Below are 24160 nucleotides of genomic sequence, written 5' to 3' on the forward strand. Positions count from 1 at the left end.
AACTAGATCTACGATACCTTGTGCTCACAGAGCACGACCCTTAGCAAGTGATGTTTGATATGTTTCGGTTTTGTTGATAACCGGAAGTGATCACTTAATTACCTTTGACCCCGCAAAAATATTACATAGTGCTTAGGATGTCATAATGAATATTCCTGGTGAATTCCAGCTTAATCGGAATTTATATATGGATTTTGATTTTTTTTAAATTTATGATTGACCTTTTGACCCCCTTAATGAGCTTTGACCTCAATGAAAAAAAAACCTGTTGTACACCGACAAAATGCATTGTTCCAATTTTAATTAAATTCTACTATGTTTATTTGTCGAGATAAAAATTCTTGAAGTTATTTAGCTAAAAACAGGAAGTGACCCCTTAATGACCTTTGACCCCAAAATAAAAAATACAATGCATACATCAGGTAACACTGATTCATTTATGATGATTATATTACTCTGGTCTGTTTATATTTTGAGATAAAAAATTTAAAACATTTTTGATAATTTTTTGACCGGAAGTAACCCCTTAATGACCTTTGACCCCAAAACTGTAGGCATCCTAAAGACCCTGGCTAGTAGCAATGCATGTGTGCTAATGGCGACTTTTACCGGAATTTTCAGACTTTTACCGGAAGTGACCCCTTAATGACCTTTGATTCCAATTTTATGGTATAACTTTTGGACACTGGCTATAGATGATGTATGTGTGTAAGTGACGTCACGATGCTATGTAATATGTGGGAGGAGTAGCATTTTTAGTGAAAATCCAAGTTTTGGCCTTTGACCGGAAGTGGATGACATTTGATCGGAATTTGATCATGTGACATCTGTGGCACCACCAAACGGTTCTACTGACCAAGTGTGGTCAACATGCCTGAAAGCATGTGGTTACGATGGCTGATTATGATGTTGACAGAAGAAAGAAAGAAGAAGAAGAAGAAAGACGTCACGGCTGTGTAAGAAGATCCTGTAAGAAAAAAGACACAGCCGTGACGTAAAGATCCGATAGCATCACAAGACCTAGCCGGTGTCCCGGCTAGGTAAATATGAATATTGATCCGGGTCTTATGAGTAGTGTCACAGTAGTGTCACCCCCACCCGGTGGCGAAATTATTTTTATTATACTTTTTACTTTTTTTCTCTCTTTCAGTTGACACCACTAGGATGGGGGTCATATCGTCTTGTCATTTGGACCCAAAATATGAATATTGACCCTTGCCACATAAGGAATGTTATTTTTTTTTCCCTTTCATTATTTTGATACCACTCCTGGGTTATACCTTCTTGGCATTTGTAGATATAAAAAAGACCTAAAATATGAATATTGATCCGGGTCTTATTAGGAGTGTCACCATCGGTGGGGAATTATATACTTTTTTTCTATTCATGTACGTGACACCACTCACGGAGTCATACCTTCTTAGCATTTCATGACATATCAATTTAAGATCAAAAGGTTTCTGAGTAAGTACGTAGGTATCATATGAATTCGTCTCAGACTCACAAGTAAAGCACCTAGGGCCTTGATTTTTGTTGATTCACTACAGTACATTACTAATGTGAAATAATCAGAAATTTGTAAACAGTTGAGAGCGTCCTCCTCAGCAAATACTGATAATATTGCTATTTTTTTCAATTCAGCTTTTTTGCATTCATTCATACTTTTCTGATTTGAATTTCTTATTACCCCCCCTAATATATCCACTTGTTTTGCTTTCCTATGCCCTCGTGTTTATATGGAATAAACAATGATCACTAGCTTTTGATAAATATTTGCTCTGTGACTATTAACTTTATTTATATCACTCAATGGTATTCGTTCATCATGAGTTTATAATATCTTGGCCGATTTCGCATCCCATACATTTTGTCATAAAGTGACATACATTGATCGATCAATGGTAGGAGATCAGGATCAATCTGTTCTCGAGATGGCAATTCTTTTGGAGGATGGAACTCTGTACTCTTAAACGCATCTTCATAGTACCCGCCTTCTTTCATCTTGTTCCCTTGTCTCAGACCTTCTTTGACACGATCCACGTGTCGACGATCGTTATTTCCAGCTTCCCATTGTAGCATTATCTCTTTGAACTCTAGCCCCAGGAGATGGCAATATTGACGCAGAACTGACGCTGGATTTGCTTGCAAATCATCTGTATCGATGATGATTGGAGATTGGCCTAAATGCTCCTTGACGTGGACCATAAGATCGTATAGCTCTCCATAGCCGAACTTCTCCGGAAATACCAACCTAGCCATATCAGTGAATGCTTTATCAACAAAAGATGACATATTTTAGTTTCACCATAAACTCTGTGTGTATATCCCCGTGTATAATCACATAATTGGATCGTAGTAATTAAGCTTGGTCGTGAACAAAAACGAAGGATTTGCCAGGAAATGGTGATTCCAATATCTGTTTGACCGGCTGAAATGTAGCTATGCTATTATCGAAAGCTAAAATCCCTTTTACCGTTTGGGATGCTGTGGAAGGAATTTGAAATAGAGCATTGCATTGTGGGATACCATGTTGCCTGACTCGGCAACATGCTGCCTGATTCGGCAGTACTGCCTGATCAGGCAGTTGGACCGGCCTGGTAAAGTGTAATTCAAACTGTTGTAATGCGGGAAATCACTAAAAACGTGCAGTTCTTATGAATTTCAGATGTCGTAGGTCGCAGTAAAATATTGTGATTGCCCTTTTTGATCCAAACATCAATCTTAATCTTTTTTGGTCAAAACTGCACAATAAATCCCAAAATGTGGAATTTTCACCCATAAATCAAATGTATTGAGTTAAGGGATGATTTTGTTCATAGATATTTGTGTCATGTGTTGTTCTGCATACCAAATATGAAGTTTCTTCTCCATTTAGTTTAAAAGAAATTTTCTGGTAAACAATGACAAAAGTCCTTAAATAGCGTAACCGTTGTCATGGAAACAGAATAGAACCCGTGGGTAACAAATGTGCCAACAAGACAGAAAAGATTCTCCAGATTCTTCTGAATATTTAGGTATATGATTCATCTATTTAAAACATCTGTCCTACGAAACCGCTGCAGTTTGAATTTAATTGGCCACATCTTTAGATTAAAATCGGACCCTCTCCATATAACGTTGAAATTTCAACCTGATTTCAACTAACCTCTAGGTTGAAATCGGGTTGAAATCAGGTTGAACTCTATTTGCAAATATAACGCGATTTCAATCTGATTTCAACGTGATTTCAACGTCAGGTGTGCCCACTGGGCACGTATCAAGCAGTCAGTTTCAACAACCATGTTCTATTGGCGGACGGATTGTCTAAAGTCGGTCGGTCGAGATTCGTTATTTATTTATTTTTCCTTAAAACTTGAACAAATATGCAAATATATTTGGAAAACTTCTTGAATTGTTTCCCAAAATCAATCCACTCCGGCTATAGCACAGGTATTTTTAATTTCATATAATTAACAAAACATCCCAGAAAACGCAAAAACCTTGCGGCAAGGTTCTTTTATCAGTGCTACTATTCCAAATACATGTACTAGGGTGACTAATATGTACATGGGTCACGGTTGTATGATGTGATCATTTATTAATGTTTCTAACAACAAATTACATATACTTTTCAATTCTAGACCTTTACAATACCAATAGCTATCACATTAGTATACACGTATATTTTTTAGCTCTTTTGAACTTAGATTTTCTTTTCTTTAGCAAATTTTTTTCTCTTCTTTTTTTTGGCCTTTTTATGATTGTATTAGTTTATAAACTGAGGGATGATATTTACATATAATGTATTTTAAAGTAAATTTAGCCCAAACATATCAGTTATTCCTTTCATTTCATGATAAAAAGTAGTTATTTGCTTTATGTTACTCATTTTTATGTTTTAATGCGACTATACAAGTGTCAACACCTTGTAAATATGCAATCAGGATTTAAGATAAATAGCGTGATCAATGTTAAACTTTGCTACATGCGATCAAACAACCATGGGGTATCCAAATTACACGCCACGAAGTTTATCCAAAAGCATGAAAAAAATTAAATTCGTTGAATCTTGACCGTTTCTCACCAAAATGTCTCCAAACATAACAAACAACAACAATTTTCAAACGGCTCGCAACCCCCCCCACCCCCGCCCTCGGTCCGCCAAAAATCACTTGCCCCCCCCCTCTCGGCCTGCAAAAACATCTTTACGCTCATTTCATGAGAGCAGATCACCAAAAATGCGCAGTGATTTATAGTGCGCTACGCACAGGCACAACGCCTAGACATTGATCCACACTTTACAGGTTGTCGCTGACCACTACGGCCCCACATCATTCCATAAACCATTTAACAATTACTATTCAGGGACTTACATCTTTTCATGTATGAGAAAAACGTACCTGAAATTCATTGAAAAATTTATTATTGAGAAATAGTGTCATTAAGTCTAAAGGATTCACCAGTTTTAAGAGTCCCCTGAGAATCTAATGGTGCGTCCCTTAGACTTGAACAATTTTTTCATAAAATTATTAAGGTATAAGGTATCACATTTTGTTTGACGCAACATGGCCAATCTATATGTTCACATTATTGCGTTGGGTCACAATGGTTCATTATGTAAGAAATAATTTAATTATCTAATATTGCGTTTTGGTCCATCATAATTTAAACGAAACATTCAAAACTGCATCTTTTCTTACGTAATGAGTCATAGTGACTTTTCGAGTTATTCTGACAACCAACGATATTGTTTTGTTCAACAGGTCGGTAATTATAACCTCCGTTTTATATATTTATTGTGCTGAAAGCTATATGATCTGAAGACGCTTTGCAATCCAGTGAAAAGTAAATTAAAACTCAATTGCATGTATATCCATTCATTCACCATGGCCGAATTCGCACGCTATACATTTGTTCATAAATGGGCATACATTGATCGATCACTGGTAGGAGATCAGGATCAATCTGTTTTCGAGATGGCATTTCTTTTGGAGGGTGAAACTCCGTACTCCTAAACGCATCTTCAAAGTATCCGCCTTCTTCCATTTTATTCCCTTGTAGACCCGTCTTATTCGCTATCCACGTGTTGACGATCCCATCTCCAGCTTCCCATTGAAGCATTGATTCTTTGAATTCCACTCCCAGAAGATTACAATACTGTCGAAGAACTGACGCTGGATTCGCTTGCAGATCATCCGCATCGATGACGATTGCAGATTGGCCTAATTTCTCTTTTACATGGACCATAAGATCGTAGAGCTCGCCATAACCAAACTTTGCAGGAACCAAAACCTTCGGCATGTCACTGAATGGCTTATCAATAAACGATGGCATTGCTTTAACCATCATCTTCTTATATGATGGAAATACCCTATGCGGATTACGTATAAGAAACGTGTGCCTAAAACTTCTTGGAATATTACCATAATTATTTCGTAGACAAAACGCTTGATCATGGACAAAAACGAAGGACTTCCCATGGAAGTCTGATTCTAGCATATCTTTGACCCACTGGAATGAAGCTTTGCTGGGGTCAAAAGCTAAATCCATTTTGGCCGCTTTGGATTCTGGGATGAGGGGTATGGCTTCCTTAAACGTGGTGCATGTCTTCTGAAATTCATCGTTTTGTGCTGCGGTGCCTTCCGGACCTAAGACATGTGCTGTGAGTATGGGTTCCTTGATGATCTGTACCTAAAATAAAATGGACATTAATTGCAGTTTTTAAATGTCTTGCACGTACTGGATTCAGCCTATTAAGGATTCTCATAAACTCTCGAACCTCAAAATCACATTAATTGTGTGATTGAGTGATTATTGTTTTGTTTTTGTACCTCTATTTTCAGACAATGTTAGTACGTTTTTAATGGAAATTGTGAAACAAATAAATAATAAGAAATGGGAAACTGTGTTAACATGCTTTCTGTTAACACGGGTTCAGAACCAGAAAGCCGTAACTCATTGTGACAAGCTCTCACAAAATGAGCATAAAGTTGGCTTTGGTCTACAAAAACCAATATTTCCTCCACAATGTATTTTGTTGTATGGACTGTATATTTTATAGTGCACTGGCGACTTAATGCTTTGTGGGATCAAGTGATTGTGAGTTGAGGCTTTCTAGCTCTCAACCCTCGATGTGTCGGTAAACTCCCTTTCATGCTCTGTCACCGTGACCCCCTATTTTTCCATTTGATCTGTCACACAAAGACCCTTACAAGTTCAATTTGAACAGCAACTTTCATTTATCAGTGATTTTGTTACTTATTTTGAAAAAAAAAAAAAAAAAAATTTGAAGCCATTTAGAACTAGAAATTCGATTTTCGAGGTTTCTGTGGCGCTGTTTCGGCTCTCACCCAAAGATTCCATTCAAAAAAGGTCATGTGCTCACCCGATGACCCCATATTTTTACATTTTGCTCTCACCGAATGCCAAAAATCATGCTCTCACCCAATGACCCCATAGTTTTTACATTTTGCTCTCACCGAATGCCCCTTAGTACGAAAGTGCCAGCCCTACACCTATATCCATTTCATATTGAAGTGCCTCCCCCGGCTATTGATTGACATTATTTTATTGCCAAGTCGTGGCTCGTATGCCAATTACATACTACACAATATGAACATACACATCAGAACAAAAATTGAATTATACATTTGAGCAAAAATTGCACCGGATATGAAACTCACTAAAATATATAATTTGAAATATGAGTTACAAAATTGAGTAAATAAATTTCTAGTGACATTCATTAGCATCTACAGCCCAGTTGTTTAGCCAGTTAGCAAATTAAGATAATTCGGTTTTCACAGTACTGAGGCATATTGTTAGTGTCAGAATTATCAGTTTTAGAGACAGAGTATATTTCATTTTTAAGATATAATTATAGGCCAATGAAGCTTCAACGAAGCTCATGAAAACTGTCGCCAAAGATCTTGGTGCTGTCCAAAGAAGTATTCTTAGTTTAGGCTCGTTACTGTTTTCATCCATACTGCAAACAGTACTTTGCTTTTGACTAATACATAAACAAAATAAATTATTGTATTGGAAACGTCGACTTTTGTAATTGTATAGTAATATAGGTCCAATATACTAGTATTTGTAATATAGGTCCAATCATTAATTTTCTATCACTTTAAAAGTAACTCAGGATCAATCATAAATGCTTTAGTGAAGTTTATTCATAAATTCTCTAGGCCACCGGTCCACGGAGAAAAACACAAATTATGCAATGTTGTCCTTGGAGGACTTTTTAAAAAGATACAAAAAATAGATATAGAAGAATTAGCAATATTAACTGTGATTTTGCATTTGTGAATGGCGAGTATAATTTGCTGTGGTTTGGAGTATGCCAGAAGTCTGACGGTAAGGCCAAAACCTACACGACCCAAAGAAATTGAATAACAGCAAACACTTTTTTTTTACAAGATATAAAAATGAAAAAAAATTATGTGTTTGTCCTATAAATATGCCAAATGACACTTGAAAGTTAATGTTCCTGGCAATCACAGCTTTCATTTTTCCCATTTAGCCCTCTCTATACCCTGTAGAAGTGACGTCATAATCGGATTAACTACCATAGCAATAGTTGAATACAATTTTTGGATATACCGCGCTGTACTGCAACAGGTTGCACTCATCATCTGTCTCCAATCATATAAAAGATCGAATACATTACCGCTCTTTTCAAACAGACTAATTTTACAGGTACAAGTGATTAGCATTTCTTTGACATCTATAGTTTAATGCATCGGTACCGCATGAACGTTGTAGTGCAGGGCGATATAGCCAAAATTGTGTTCATCTATTGCTATGGTAGTTAATCCGATTAACTACGTCACTTCTACGGCGTATTAAACAATATTATACCATCACTCGTCACCCTTGCAACAAGCATTCATTTGTACTGGGCGCACACCACTAAATAAATGTCCAAATTGAAATACATGTGAAAATACAAGAAAGTAAGTGTATTTTTCTACACCATGTAACAATATTTTGAATTTTTTGATCACACCAATGTTTTAAATAAAGATTAAATTTTTATTTAAATTGGATTTTTCGTGATAAGTTAAAACAAACTTGAGAGTTACGAACCCCTGAACAGCGCCACCCCCGAATTTTAGCCGACACTTGTGCCTCCTTACCAGTTCCGGCCATGATATTGTTCCGAGAGCCTATTACTCGTGCACATTCGGTTCGGAACATTTTATGAACAGATATGTGATGCTGGGTTGTGATGTTGAGCTCCTTTTCACAACCAAGACTCCAAGAGTCACTCAAATCCAGTCTCCTCGGGACGCCAATATATTTCGCATATGCGCTATTTTTTACCGGGACTATGAAGGGTTACACCAAATGCGGAAAGATTTAGTGTTGTGCACCCTACTGCATCTTTATTAAGATTTTGTTGCCATAGATATTATACTTTATATGGCAAGGTTGAAATATGTTAAAGTTTGACACAAGTAAAAAAGTAAGGCTGAATGTTGTATTTCACTTGCTGCAACACGTGTACATCGACCTACCGACCCACTCCTTTCTACCCCATGTCTGGGCAAACAAACACTTTTTGTTTTGGCCTTACTGGTGTAACATGCAATCCTACACATACTTACAAAGTATGATAGTTTGCATAACTGCATGATCAAAGATAAATTTATGAAAATTTTACCTGCTTTAAGACACAAAAACTTGTAGCAATTGGTGGTCCTTTTTCTCGTTTGGCTGCCAATGTCATACACGCATAACGTATAACACAGTGTGGTTGATTGGATTTTCCGCACCAAAGAATACCGCATACCTATGAAACCCAGTACAAAAGATAGTAATTTACGCCACGTTTCATGCAGAGGGCAAAGTTCAAAGTGAAACTAATGATCTGTACCAATGTGTGTGATCTATACCATTTTTATACCATTTCTAGGTGGTGAGCGCCACGAATTCTCTAAATTCAGTACATTTCTTTCTTTTGTCAACCGTGTCATTGAATAGGATCATTTTGAAATTTTAAAACGCTTCAAATATCACAAACAAGTTGGCCGATGTAAATAAATAATATTAATACAAGCTAAAACCGTTGGGGTTCGATAATGAACCCCACAAAACCAACCGAGTGTTTGGAAAATGCCATACATGTACGGCTGAGCGGTTTTGCCGTGTCTTTCCGCCCATCATGCCGCTCACCGCCTGACCATTTATTTAGGGAACGTTCATACACTTGAAGAAGACCGTTGCCAATGTTCTTGGTACTGTCCCCGGATATATTTTTAATTTAGGTTCGTTACTGATTTCATCCATGCTGCTACATGAACAAAATGATTTTTAATAACATAGCTGATATTAATATCAACCAAATCTGGACTCCATAAAATTAACATTGTGCCGACATGCACATGTGTAACATGCGCATCTTATATCCGAAATATTGAACAAATAATAAATATATTTGGGAACTTACAGTGTGCGATGCCATCAACATTCAGGGACGCATATCAATATGTGACCGTCCACGGCGAATGAGCCGTAAATTCCTCCCCCGGTCAATTTTGTTTTATTTCGTGTTTAAAAAATAAACATCATAAATTTAAAAATGCTATGGTTTGTTAAACTTTGCTCCTTCAACAAAATTATAGCTTTTTACGTTTTTACATGTGTCTCTTTTTCCACATTGCTGGCAATATATATCACACAGTCATAATTGGCGGTCATTTCAAATCATCCCCAAGTCAACGAGGTTTAAGAAAGTTCTCTCATTGTTAATTGTTGGTTATGCATACCTGTACAAAAAGGCCTAGTCTCATAATATACCTAAGTTGTGCAACATCGCAACCAGGATCAGCTCCCCGGGTGACGCAATGGTAAACCGCGGCAATTTACATTTTAGGTAAATCCCATAATTCATTGTGATTAGACATGTCATGACGTCAATGCGCACATCGCTACTGCGCACATCACGGCCTTGAAATGGGCAGAAACGATGTTCATTAAACGATGTGACGTCAAATGACGACATCATAGGTTTAACCGTTAGGCAGGAAATCCTTATTAGTTCGTTAAAGTACATGACTATCGTATAAAAATCTTAATTGTGAAGAAAACAATTGAGGGCGTTCACCTCAGCACATAATATTGTTTGTGTCTTTTTACATTTTAATATTGTGTGTGTCTTTTTACATTTTAATGTAAAAAAAATGGTTTGAAAAATTAAAATCATTTAAAAATTATTTTCTTTTTTCAAACCATTTTTGACATGTATGTAATGTAATGTTCACACATATACCAACTCCAAACTTATATATTTGAATCAGCAGAATTTGTTTTACCCGTAGGATACCAGATCAATTTTAAATTCAATTTCTAAATTTGTTCGTGAACAAAAACGAAGGACTTTCCAGGAAAGGGTGACTCTATAGCGTATCTTTTACTGACTGGAATGAAGCTTTGTTGGCGTTGAAAGTTAAATCAACTTTGGCCGCTTTTGATTCTGGGATGGAAGGAATGACGTCTTCGAATGCCTTCTGAAATTCATCATTTTTGGCTGTGATGGAGTCCGGACCGCTGCCGTGAGCTGTGGTTATGGGCTCCTTGATGATCTGTACCTAAAACAAAATGGACATTCATTACAGGTCTAATTTTTCTCGCACATAATTGATTCAGCCCAGAGGATGATTTAAGGAAGCCCCATCATGCACCGCAAACGTGTTAACACTAGAGTTTCAACTGCCAGTTTACTTTTCAAATCCCATTGAATTCTGTGCAAAAGATGTTGTTTAAGAATTGTGCGTGTGTCATTATTACTTGGTCGATTTCAGAACAAAAGTGATGTTTGCATAAAGGATAATTCACACCTTCTGTAGGTAACATAAAATGTGAAATCGACTGGGATTTTGAATGCGTTTTTATTGTAAATATATCAGTCCAAATTCAAATTTAACCATGCCCGTCAATGCAATGTGCGAGCAGTGGCGTCATGTTCACTCACACAGCTGTGCTAACCGCAAGTCAACACAGTCGCGTGGTGGGAAGTGCTTAAATCATCCTCTGGATTCAGCCTGTTATCAAGGATTCTGGATTACTCGCTTGTTTGTTTGACTGATTATTGGGGGGGGGTTGGGTGTATCCTCATGCAGTGTGACATAATGTCTTCATATGACTACTACACTGGGTTTCAGAAAAGAACGTCAATCCTTTGCTTAGATTGACGCGAGCGTCCTGTTAATGTACGATTCGGAACATAAACAGCCTTAGGGTTTAGAATAACATTTGAAAAACAAGTCTAGAGTGTTACTTCATGTAATTAGGCACCCATGCATAAAATGGTATGAACCATTTGTCATTTTAAAGTTTTACTCCGAAAAGTGGGTTTGTTCCTTTATTATACACAAAATATTACATATTTACCTTAAATAATTATTGTTTATAATGTACTGTGGACGAGGATTTTTCAACAATATACACTAATATTCCTATTTATAGTATGCTAATTAATACATATTTTCCTGTGACACTGTCCCTTTGTAGCACACATCGTTTCAACATCATGTATGCTAATATTCCTAATCCTAATATTTTAGTTAATACAGGGTGAGTCAAAAAAGTGCAATAATGCAAAGAAGTCATTAATGAGAACGTAGTTAAATATTTCAAGTTTTCAAAGTTTGTAAAATACTACATTTTGTTCGTAACATTGTGTGAAAAAATACTTTGTCCAAGTGAAAAAAATAGCAACATCGGGTATCAAAGTAAAAAGGTTAATAAAATGGTAAATGCAATTCACTTTGTTTTTTCACACAATGTTAGGAACAAATGTAGCACTTTTAAACACTTGTGGTATCGTTTCAATATCATTGTAATAATATTCCTAATCATAGTATTATCATAGCTAATACATGTTTTTGCTGTTGCACCGTTGCCAGAGTGCAAGACCATCGTATGTGCAGTAGAACATAACAGCTGCCATTTGCAATATCCAATCAATGTACTTACTTTTGATCATTAACACATGAAGAACCCATCTTCATGTAAAGTTATACCCTGGGTTAGCTTAGAGGCCATCGACAGAGTAATACAAGACATCACCAATTTACAATGAAGAGGATGTGCTGCAAACAAAAGGTATTTTACAAAGGGCAGCCATTACATTCTATTACGATGGTCTTGCAGTCTGCCCACGATATACACTTATTATTCCTAATCTTTATGCTAGTTAATACATTTTCCGGTGGCACTGTTCCAGTTGTGGCACACATCGTTTATGCATAGTAATATTCCAAATAATTATAGTATTGTAGTTAATACATTTTTCTTCCGGTGGCACTGTTCCTCTCCACAACCAAGGATATTGATTTTGGCCATCAGGTCGGTTATTATGGCCTCCATTTTACATTTATTGTTCTGAAACCTATGTTCTGACAAGTAAATTAAAAATCAATTGTATTTATCCAATCATTCATTATGGCCGAATTCGCATGCTATACATTTTCTCATAAATGGGCATACATTGATCGATTAATGGTAGGAGATCAGGGTCAATCTGTTCACGAGATGGCAATTCTTTAGGAGGATGAAACTCCGTACTCTTAAACGCATCTTCAAAGTACCCGCCCTCTGCCGTGTTATTAACTTCCAGAGCCGCCTTAGTCGCGATCCACGTGCTAGTGACCCCATTTCCAACTTCCCATTGTAGCAATGACTCTTTGAACTCCAATCCCAGGAGATGACAATATTGTTGCAGAACTGACGCTGGATTCGCTTGCAGATCATCAGCATCGATGACGATTGGAGATTGGCCTAATTTCTCTTTCACGTGGACCATAAGATCGTATAACTCGCCATAACCAAACTTTGCAGGAACCACGTATTTAGGCATATCTGCGAAAGGCTTATCAATAAACGATGGCATCATTTTCACATAAGTTTTCTTCCATGATGGAAACAGCCTGTACGGATTACGTATAAGAAATGTGTGCCTAAAACCTCGTGGAATGTTTCCATAATTGCTTCGCAGACTAAAAGCTTGATCGTGGGCAAAAACGAAGGACTTTCCAGGGAATGGTGATTCTAGCATCTCTTTGACCCATTGGAATGAAGCTTTGTTGGCGTCGAAAGCTAAATCTATTTTGACCGCATTGGATTCTGGGATCAAGGGAATGGCTTCCACATTACATGTCTTCTGAAATTCGTCATCTTGTGCTGCGGTGCAATCCGGACCAATCAAATGAGCTGAGGTAATGACCTCCTTTATGATCTGTACCTAAAACAAAATGGACATTAATAATAAATTGCAGGTTTAAATATTTGCACTTAATTATCAAGGATTCTGGAGTAATTGCTATGCACGAAACTCATAATCACATGAATAATTGGTTGACTGATTATTGCGTTGAATCATGGAGATAAAATTTTTAACGGCTCACCAAAAATCGCCCCCCCTCTCGGCTTGCCAAAAATTGCTTGCCCGTCCTTTTCGGCTCGCCATTATTTGTTGTAGCCCCCCAACATCGGACAACATCATATCATTGGCAAGATATTATGAGGACAATGAAAATGACTCCTTTTTTGAGAAAATAAATATTTTCACAAAAACCAACTGTTAAAAATATTCCACAGACACCAACTGTAAGCGGTGAGTTCCTTCGAACGAGACAGACTTGACCTAGAAACTACAGTGATATCATGATATGAACATGGCCAACTTTGAGAGAATAGATTGCCAACACTGTCGATGCACAGAATTTATACTATATTTTTTATCAAAAAAAATTGAATGGTTTTTACACATATGGATAAAATCAGGCCGCTTCTTTATTATATATTAGTAACATGATATAATAAGGGGTGGTGCAATAATTATGTGTTTTCCTGGGGTGGTGCATTAGAGGGGAGCGGCAAAGGTTTTTTGGCAGGCCTAAATGGGTTGCAAGCATTTTTTTGGGGGGTCAAGCAATTTTTGGCAGGTTGAAAGGGGGGCAAGCGATTCTTGGCACAGATATTTCGGGCATCGTTTGCCTTTTTTCAGGAGAAATACGAATAAAAAAAATTGCAACGAGTGTCATAGATATACCCTTTAACTGAACTCACCCCTTCTGCGAAGCTCATACACTTGGTGAAGACCGTGGCCAAAGATCTGGGTGCTGTCCAAAGAAATATCCTTCGTTTGGGCTCGTTACTGATTTCATCCATACTGCTGTTCACTGAATAAGATGAATTGAGGTATATTAAAACAAAAATGAAACTCCACCCGAAAACTGTTTTCAACAAGTGCTATATTTCAGTAACGTTTTGAACACAATGAACACAGCAGTTATGCGCAACGAATAATATAAGGGGCATATGGACATTGGTTGTAAATACTACAAAATAAAGATAAAATTGTTTGTTTCTACAATTCAGTATAGTGATTTAGGGACATTTATTTCCCCAATCATGCCAATATGCAATATAACAAATGTCCCCATACATACATAGGCCCATATACCTACATCTACGCACCCACATGACCAACCCCCACTCTCCCAAATTACATCCCCAGCATATACATGTAGGATATAAAAGCCTATGCATACATGCATGTATCTTCTAACACCCCTTCTTCATATACCCACATACCCACCCACAACTACCTCCACCCCAGTGGCGTAGTAGGCGGCATCTTCCCCCTTGTGAAGTCTTGCCCCCCCCCCCGTGGGATGCTGGCCGCCCTATTTTTAGCCGATTTTCGTCAAAGTTTCACCCCCTGGAAAAATTGCCTTGCCCCCTGAAAGGTGCTGGCTACGCCACTGCCCCCCCCTACACCACACACCTCAAATCAAACCGTCATAGCACTGTGAAACATTAAATAATATTAAGCCTGATTTGGCGCAAGAAACATGTTATAACATTTATGTGGCCAACTCACCACACACAAACTCACTGATTTGTGGTAGCAGAAGGTAGAATGTAGAAGGTAAAACACACTTACCGTATGTTAACTCATGGTTAACTAGAGCTAACTAGAGCGGTTCCTACATGTACATGATACAACAATCATGAACAACAGCACTAAAGTACCCAGTGCACGACACACCACATGTACAACTTACAAGTACACCTATATGCTACAGTACGGAGGTCACTGTGTGTACCCATGGCTTTGCTGTTCAATGAATAAGGTAAAGTGAAAAATAACAAGAAATGTCTTTAAAAAGACAACGCCATGGATGCAGATCAACGTTATAACTTTGAATTGCAAGTACTTGGAATGCTAGTAAATTTGAATGTTTGGCACAACTACCGGGTGTGAAATATTGGCATTTATTGGTAAATACACCACCAATGACATACTGGGAAATACTCAAAATGTTCATGTTGAAGGCTGAATTGAAAAATGTGTGCGAAATAGGTCTACATTTCAAAAGGGCATTTCGTGATCCACAGCCCCATCCCTCCCCCCCCCCCCACTTTTCTCAAAAAAAGTTGAGATTTTTATAGCACTGAAAACCTCTGGCTACATAATGTTTATGTACAAAATATTTCTTGCAGATTAATTCGTTTTGCAAAAATATCGTGAAATTTGAATTTCGCTCTGGTTCGTTCTGGTATACCAGAACGAAATTACTACACATTGTCTATGGAGCAGTACACATCACATCATCCGAGTTATACAACAACCTATATTCAGACAACCTTAAGAATGTTTGCTGCTTAAGGGATTTCATATCAATTCATAACTCCATATCTCTGTTCTTTACCTCTTCTGTGTTTTACCATTATTTTTACCATTTACCAATGTTTGGTAAATTACAGTTAAAATCCATTAAAAACATGGTATTTTATTTGAGATATTTATTCGCAATGTATAGTTTATTGGTAGTTACAGTGATCACATTATAATCAACAAGAATGTCTCAGTTAAAAAAGACAAATTCACGGATCAGGTGTAGAGTACATGTACTTTGAGCTACTTTGGTCTAACATTTAATATTCATATCTAACCTACTCTGCACTTATTCGACAATAAATAAGTGACATGAGGCTTAATAATGATACCTGCGTCTTGACTCTAGAAAACAATATTTTTTTTAAACCCCATTTTGCATTTAGTTTTTTAAGCCCTGGCCTCGGGAGTCACCTAGAGGATCTCATTTTGCATTTTTTTATTGCGTTGCAAAGTAGCAAAACTTTCTTTATATTGGCCCAATTTGTGCCTGGAAAAGGCTATCCCCTCTTACAACCTATCGACAGGTCCGACTTCTATAATGAGGTGTCACCGGGTTTGCAAGAGATAATGATACCAAATCTAAACACCATGAAATTCACCACATCACGACCAAGCTCACATTGGGCGCCCTATTCCTTTGTTAAAGGAATTTTTATGTCAGGGTCATGGTCCTGCTTTTACACATGGGGTATATTACAAGAGTCAATAAACATTCAATTAACTACAGATAATTGACTAATTGATTAGTTTTGTGCAATGTAGTTATATTAAACTTTTTCTGAAGTAAATTGCCTGCTGCATAGTTTTCTAATTACAGATGATATATTTACTTTGTGATTAGGCCTGCTAGTTTTGATTAACCAATCAGTTATGTGTATTGTCAGCATGTGATGGCTATAAGCCAATTGTAAACATGTTTATAAAAGAGGCTAAAAATTCTTCCACCTAACAGACTGCCGGGTTTAATATTTTTTAAGGGCTTAATAGTAACTTGTCATGTGTGGAAGATTAGATAAAGGCATGAGATATTAGGAATTATTTCCTAGTCTCTTAATCACATGGTTAATGGGCTATATAGCTATTCAAGACACAGGATATGTAAGGGATAAACTGTGCATATGAGATGTGGGTGCAAGTGGCATCATTTCACTGCCGTGAAAAAAGACTGATTACTCAATCCCAGGGATTCCTGGGCTTAAAACAATCTGAAAACAATTTTCTGAATGTGTTGATTATATTGTTACTACTATAAACTGTCCAGTTGCTATAAAATGTGTAAAACCAAAGTCACTATCTACCCCCAATTACTGATATTTACCCCCCCCCCCACCACCACCACCACCATCACCATCAGTGTCACTCCCAACATCAATTAGTGATGGTAGTAGCCTTCTGCACTGTTTATACCCAACTTGGTTCCAGTCTGGTGATATAATTGCTCATTAGTATTGTTGAATTAGTGATAACACTTGTTGACAGCTTATCAGCAGCCTGGATCAGCTGTGCAATTATATCCCTTTTTTTCATAGTTCAAAATGTTGAATGTCAAATGGTTCCTAAAAACCTTATTTGTGAATGGATTTCCATCGTTGAAAAAACAAAATGTATGTTTAATATATTATTTATTTCATTGACAGCAATTTCCTAAGTTTCCAACCATAAATAATCATAGAGTTTCACCTGTTTACAACATGAGTGTTTATTTCAGATTTCCAATTAATTATGTTATCAGAAATCCTGATAGGAGGTCAAATCCAAATCTTGCTAATATTTACATTGTTATAGTCAAAAACAATACTTTGTCCTGGTAGTCCCTGGCAACCCAGTCTGCATGTAGCTCATTCGTAAACATACACGACAGAAACAGGCTGTGAAGGAACCTACATGCACGTAAACAACTTTCTAGTATAATAAAATCCGTTTTTGAGTATAATAAAGAAAGTCATGCATTGGCAACATGAAGGAAATACCTATTGCCCACTTGGTAAAATGCATACTTGTAGCCCAATCTTGTACATCATAGCACCCAGTTTAGGTTTGTGGTTTCGAAATGTTGCAATTTAACATTAGTTCTTTCAAATATGAAACGCTAAAACACAAATCTAGAACAAACACTCATTATATTTAAAAAGATATAGCAAATTTTCCATGATAGAGATTGGACCCAAGACAAAGTACACCCAAATTAGGTGACAATTCAGAATTAAGCCATGGCTGGAAAAACAAAAATGGTACAAGCTTGTCAACCCAAAACTTGTTTTCTTCAAGTGCTATACGCCTTGCCATAACAAAACCTGATACATGAACACAGTGACGCGTTTTGGGTCGAGCTGGCAGAATAAATAGCCCGGGATAAATAGGCCTATAGGGTACTCATACGTACCTCCATGCAATAGTACAGTTTTCCTCAAATTTGACCTCAGTGATCCCAATCACATTGACTGATAACGGAATAACATGCAATTCAACGAATTAGGAATATACGCGGAAACATACCATTCTTAGGGGCTGTGTTATAATTATGTGTACCCCCGGGGTGGTTTGCCCCCCCCACTTTGGCCGTGCCAAAAATCTTTGCCCCCCCCCCCCCTTTGACGTGCCAAAAATGATTTGCCCCCCTCCCTTTATCACACTAAGATTTTGGGAAACCCGAATTTGAACCGTATTGTCTTATCATATAATGCGAGCGCATCGAGCAGGCTATTTTGCATATTTGAACGTGTTCCTAATGTTTTCCTACACCTTTTTAGGGCGTAATATAGAAACGGTGCCCAAGATATATGTGCCAAAAATCGCTTGCCCCACCCCTTTCGACCTGCCAAAATTGTTTGCCCCCCCCTTCGACCTGCCGCTCTCCTATAATTCACCACCCCGGGGGTACACATAATTATTGCACAACCTCTTATACAAAGGGAATTGACTGTGAACACCACTGTGCTAAAATATTGAATTTACTTGCGCGAATTTATTGTGTGGATGGTGTTCCGTAGATTACGGTGGTCTTATATTGTGGTGCAGAAATTTCGTGTCAATAAATCCCGGGAAATAAATATGTTAACTAGAGCGAGCGGTTACGGCACCATAGTTGAACCATGTTGCTCCGTCAGTATTGTCCATTTACGACCAAGAGATAGCTGAGTATGTACGTAAGTAGAGACATGTTCGATTTGGAACATAAACAGCCTTCAGGTGTAGCATAACATTTGAAAAACAATTAACCTAAAGTGTCTCTTCATGTAGTTATGCAACCATGCACAAAATGTTATATTTTTATACCTTTAATAATTACTGTCACTACGAATGAGGCCTCATTTTATCACTGCTGCCAATCCACACAAAAAGTAACTCAGCCGTTATAAATACGCCTATAGCTTCAGAACTAATAATTGTTTCCACATTATTTCTACATAGAAATAAGGACGATTTATTTACGCGCATTTTGATACCCCATTTGTCAAATGTCGCTCAATATTAACAACACAGTAGTGCTTTTAAAGAAAAGTACCCGAATTTAAAAGTTGCAGTTTACAGCGATCAATGGTTTTACACAAGCATTGTGGCACGTAACACCCTCCATTTATCTTCGCGCTGACTTCAAATCAATACAAATAGCTGCAACTTTTAAATTCGGGTAATTTTCTTTAAAAACACTGCTGTGATATTAATATATATGTTAAAATATTATGGAAACAATTATTAGTTCTGAGTTACTTTTTGTGCAGACTTTAGATAAGGGTGCATTATATGTGCATGGTCATTCAAATCACGTATCAACAATACTAATATTCCAATTTATAATATGCTCGTTAACTTCTAGTACGACCTCTATTTCTCATTTACTGTTCTGAATCCTATGTTATGTGCTGTTATGAAGCCTGTTTTGTAATCGTCCAATGACGAGTAAAATAAGATACAGTTGTAGTTATCAAATCATTCATTATGGCCGAATTCGCATGCTATACATCTTTTCATAAATGGGCATACATTGATCGATCACTGGTAGGAGAACATGATCAATCTGTTCTCGAGATGGTAATTCTTTAGGAGGATAAAACTCTGTACTCTTAAACGCATTTTCATAGTACCCGCCTTCAGCCATGTTATTCCCTTGTAGAGCCGACTTATCTATGATCCACGTGCTGGTGACCCCATCTCCCGCTTCCCATTGAAGCATTGACTCTTTGAACTCCACACCCAGGAGATGACAATATTGTCGCAGAACTGACGCTGGATTCGCTTGGAGATCATCAGCATCGATGACGATTGGAGATTGGCCCAATTTCTCTTTCACATGGACCATAAGATCGTAGAGCTCGCCATAACCAAACTTTGCAGGAACTAAGATCTCAGGCATATCTGCGAATGGCTTATCAATAAACAATGGCATTAGTTTAACTATCGCCGTCTTCCATGATGGAAATAGCCTATACGGATTACGTATAAGAAATGTGTGCCTAAACCCTCGTGGAAGGTTTCCATAATTGCTACGTAAACTAAAAGCTTGATCATGGGCAAAAACGAAGGACTTTCCAGGGAACGGTGATTCTAGCATCTCTTTTACCCACTGGAAGGAAGCTTTGTTTGTGTCGAGAGCTAAATCCAATTTGGCCGCTTTGGGTTCTGGAATAGAGGATTGGCTTCATCACCCACGGGGAATGCCTTCTGAAAATCGCCATTTTGTGCTGCGGTGCCTTCCGGACCAACGACGTGAGCTGTGGTTATGGATTCCTTGATGATCTGTACCTAAAAGAAAATGGACATAAATTGCAGGTTTAATTTCTTGCACATAATGGATTATCAAGGATTCTGGAATACTTGCTGTGCACGAAACTCAATATGTGTCGGGAAACTCCCCTCCCCTCCCACTAACATTTTTTTAAGTGTTATTTTATGAACGCTCCGTAATGATACCGTAAAATTTCGATAATAAGCATATGTGGCTATTAACGTCATGCTCGGAAAAGAACGAATTTTTAGGATTGTTTGTTTTTTGTTTTGTTTTTTCCTTTTTTTCTCTCTCTTTTTTGTTTGTTCTTTTAATTTATAAATTTTTAAAAAAATATGAAAAAGTTTAACAAACTTCCCTCAAAAATCGTTATTTTCCGAGCAACTCGTTAATAGACACATATGCTTTATAATCGATTTTTTTCGGTAGATCCGAACTAGCCTTCACATCTACAGTCATAATGACTTTCACTACCCTCTACAGCCCGGTTTGAATTAACGCTCTGGAAGGTCTCCTGGAGATCTCCCAGAAGCCGCTTTCTGGGATACACTGATTTTTGGAATACTCAGTCTCCCCCTATCCTCCTATCATGACTTTTTGTGGGAAACCACTCGGCGGTTTACTGGAGACCTGCCAGTAAATGGGCATAGTAACCCACAAGCATCCTGCTATAGCAGGAGACTTCGGAATACTTCCAAAAATAGGCTAAAAATGTTTCCTGGGGACTCCCGGAGACCTCCTGGAGATCTCCGGAAACATTTTCCTTTTGCTATGGGCTATGCATAACAAATCTATGATTTTTACGGATCCAAGAATCCAGCTGATAGACTATAGCTTATGCAAAGCTCAAATTTCGAACTTGGTCGGATCAGGGTAAAAATCATACCAATATATTCCCCTCATCATAAGTATTCAGACAAAGTGTTTTTTGACCGTCTCCTATGCTCTTAAAATATAGGCGGAAATTAGTATTAAATGAACTCACCCCTTCCACGAAGCTCATACACTTGGTGAAGACCGTCGCCAAAGATCTTGGTGCTGTCCAAAGATATATCCTTCGTTTAGGGTCGTTACTGATTTCATCCATACTGCTGAAAAGTGACTTCTTTTCGCTGTTCATTGAATAAGATGAATTAAGGTATTTGAAATATTAAAACAAAAATAGAATAAACTTGTCAACCCGAAAGCTGTTTTCAACAACTGCTATATTTGTAACCAGAGCTAATTAAGAATGAGATGGGACACTCCAGAGCTGACACTCCGTACGATTAACGTACAAACGGCCTATACCGATGTTGAGTGGATAATTTATTAATTATTAAGAGTTTTTGAACCAATCACAGAACAGACTTCAGCCTAGCATGCTGTCAATCATTCTTGTGAAATAAAAGCGTGATTATCTCCGCCTATGTAGCAGCTCCACAATCAAGCCAGATTAAATTTACACACATAAATCCATGTAAAAATTAAGATGGACACATATTTTGCACATCATGTGTAATTAAAATAATAACATAATATTACATTATCAATACATTTAGATACGTGCTTTATTAACTTAAATTGAAAAGATTACTAGTCCAAAATTTTGTCTACTTTACCTTTAAAGCTTTATTTATTAAGAATCACACAACTACTGTCCTCAAAATTGCGTCTCAGGTCTGTTGTAACGCCTTGCAAAACCAAAACCAGTAACCAGCTACATGAACACAGCATAGTTTTCCACATAACCTCCGTGATCCCAATAAAATTGACTAAACGAAATAATGCGCAACGAATTTAGGAACATACCATTCTAAGACAATAGGGGATTCGCTATGAATACCACAAAGTTTTATTTATTTATTTTAAGGGCTCGTAGCAACGTTTGCACGGTATATTTTGTAGGACATGAGAGCTCATCTGACATATCGAACTGCATTTTGAATACGAGGAACGTCCTTTGTGATATCAAATAATGTTGTTGTTGTTTTTTAAATTCACAATATAATTCAAATTTTAAGGCAAATTATTAAATTTGATATTTTTGATATTTAACAGTCCTCGGAGTAAACTTTATAATTTTTTTATGTACTTAAAGTCTAAGTATGTAGCTGGAAAGAAAAGCCGACCATCAATTGAAAATTTTGAATTTTCATACTGAAGATGTATACAAAAAAATTCTTTTGGGGAAAAATTAATGTATATCTTCAATACGAAAGGTCAAAATTCCATGTAGGGAATATCAACCCTCACACAAAGTGGACACTTCTTCAAGAGAATCAGATAGAGAGACAGAGTTATGCAGAGGAAACGGATAGGTATTCACACCAAGAGCAGATATAAACAGTGATAAAAGTACACCCATAGATAACAGGCCTATAATTTCCTGGTCCATTCCTGGCATGGACAGTATTACCGCATTGTCCTTCATTTATCTGTGATAAGTCGGAAGCATTAAAGGCGCTATCGGTGATTGTCTCGAGTCTCAAAATATTTGAAATTTTTACGAATATTGCTGAATATCTTAAATAGTAGAGAGGCCGTGTAGCTAAAAGTGCTCTGTTTAACGGCTTTGTAGGACAGACGTGTCAAATATCCATATCCAAAAATTAGAATAATCCTTGAATAGGGTGACTGTTCCCATGGAAACATTTAAAACATATGTCCACGACACAAACATTTCGTTTTCTTCCATAATTACAATCGCAAATTTCCAATTTGCGAGTGTTCTGTTTTTGGTCAGTTCTTCTTCTTTCTTTCTTCTGTCAAACTTTTAATCGTAGCCATATGCTTTAAGCCAATGTGACCACATTTGGTCACAAGGACCATTGGGTGGTGGCACAAATGTTACATGACCAACTCGGGGTGAAAGGTCATCCAAAGGTCATTATGGCCAAAATGTGATTTTCATTTCTCTTCTCTTTTTCTCCCTTTTCACCTTTCCCCTTTTCTTCCTTTCTTTTCCTTTCCTTTCCTGATCATCGTCATCGATATCCAAGACTTTACACAAATACCATCTGAATACACTGCGACGAAGTGTGCATTTGCACATGGCACAACTTCCTTAACGTATCTGTTGTAACGTAACGTACCTGTACTTTGTAGTAACGTATAATTATGGTGAACCTAAATCATTCAGTATTTACAAAATTGAGGCTCTTACCGATTAAACTCTCATCGCCCAACATCAAATAGTCCTGTATTGCAGTCTGCGTCATTTACCACAGTATTTAAGCAAAGGGTAGCGGAATATAGTTAACGTATTAGTTGCAGCACGAGCGTAACATTGGGAAATTTTGAATTTCCCGTTTTCACCCATAACTGGTTCATTTTTATATTTGCCTCTCATATCATAGTAACACTATAGTCTACTTGGTTTAACACACATGAGAACGTTAAAATAATCGTTACACAGTTCCTTTTTTTCTGAATCAATCGATTTATATAGCGAGATGCCAGACCGCTATGTCGACAAATGCTCTTCAATAAACCATCATTCTTTTTTATGTTAAATAAACAATTATTGTGATTACAGCCTAGATCTGAAACTATTATGACTAAATATAACGGCTGCGTTACTTTTTGTGAAGTCGTTATTTATTTTTATCTCTCTTATGTCCAATTGCGTCGTTTCACTTCCTTCCCCGATTGCTATTTTCCAGGAAGCACTTGTGTTTTATATTGGTTTTCTTTCCTATACTCTTTGTCACCATCTTTGTGAAAGTAGGTCATTTTTAAGAATTGGCGAACACTGGTGGCGCTATTTATCTTAAATCATG

At 37.2% G+C, this 24160-nt stretch overlaps 1 protein-coding gene across 5 annotated transcripts; it reads right to left on the reverse strand.

Moving 5' to 3' along the window:
• Positions 1 to 4458: 4458 nt before the first annotated feature.
• LOC140141457 (uncharacterized) lies at positions 4459 to 22386 on the reverse strand. 5 transcript variants are annotated; one of them, XM_072163319.1, is made up of 3 exons: positions 22001 to 22386; positions 21385 to 21511; positions 4459 to 5670 (listed from the first exon to the last, which is right to left on the reverse strand). In XM_072163319.1, the coding sequence occupies exons 2-3, from the start codon at positions 21484 to 21486 to the stop codon at positions 4861 to 4863; spliced, it is 912 nt and encodes a 303-aa protein (XP_072019420.1). In that variant the 5' UTR covers positions 21487 to 21511; positions 22001 to 22386; the 3' UTR covers positions 4459 to 4860. The 5 variants fall into 5 exon arrangements, 3 of the variants coding, with proteins under 3 accessions (XP_072019420.1, XP_072019419.1, XP_072019421.1); XM_072163318.1 differs by lacking the exons at positions 21385 to 21511; positions 22001 to 22386 and adding exons at positions 14056 to 14168; positions 14936 to 15121; XR_011857415.1 differs by lacking the exons at positions 4459 to 5670; positions 21385 to 21511; positions 22001 to 22386 and adding exons at positions 10557 to 10574; positions 14056 to 14168; positions 14936 to 15121.
• Between the last annotated feature and the right edge of the window lie 1774 nt (positions 22387 to 24160).

Source organism: Amphiura filiformis, chromosome 19 (genome assembly GCF_039555335.1).
Source record: "Amphiura filiformis chromosome 19, Afil_fr2py, whole genome shotgun sequence".
NCBI classification, from domain to species: Eukaryota; Metazoa; Echinodermata; class Ophiuroidea; order Amphilepidida; family Amphiuridae; genus Amphiura; species Amphiura filiformis.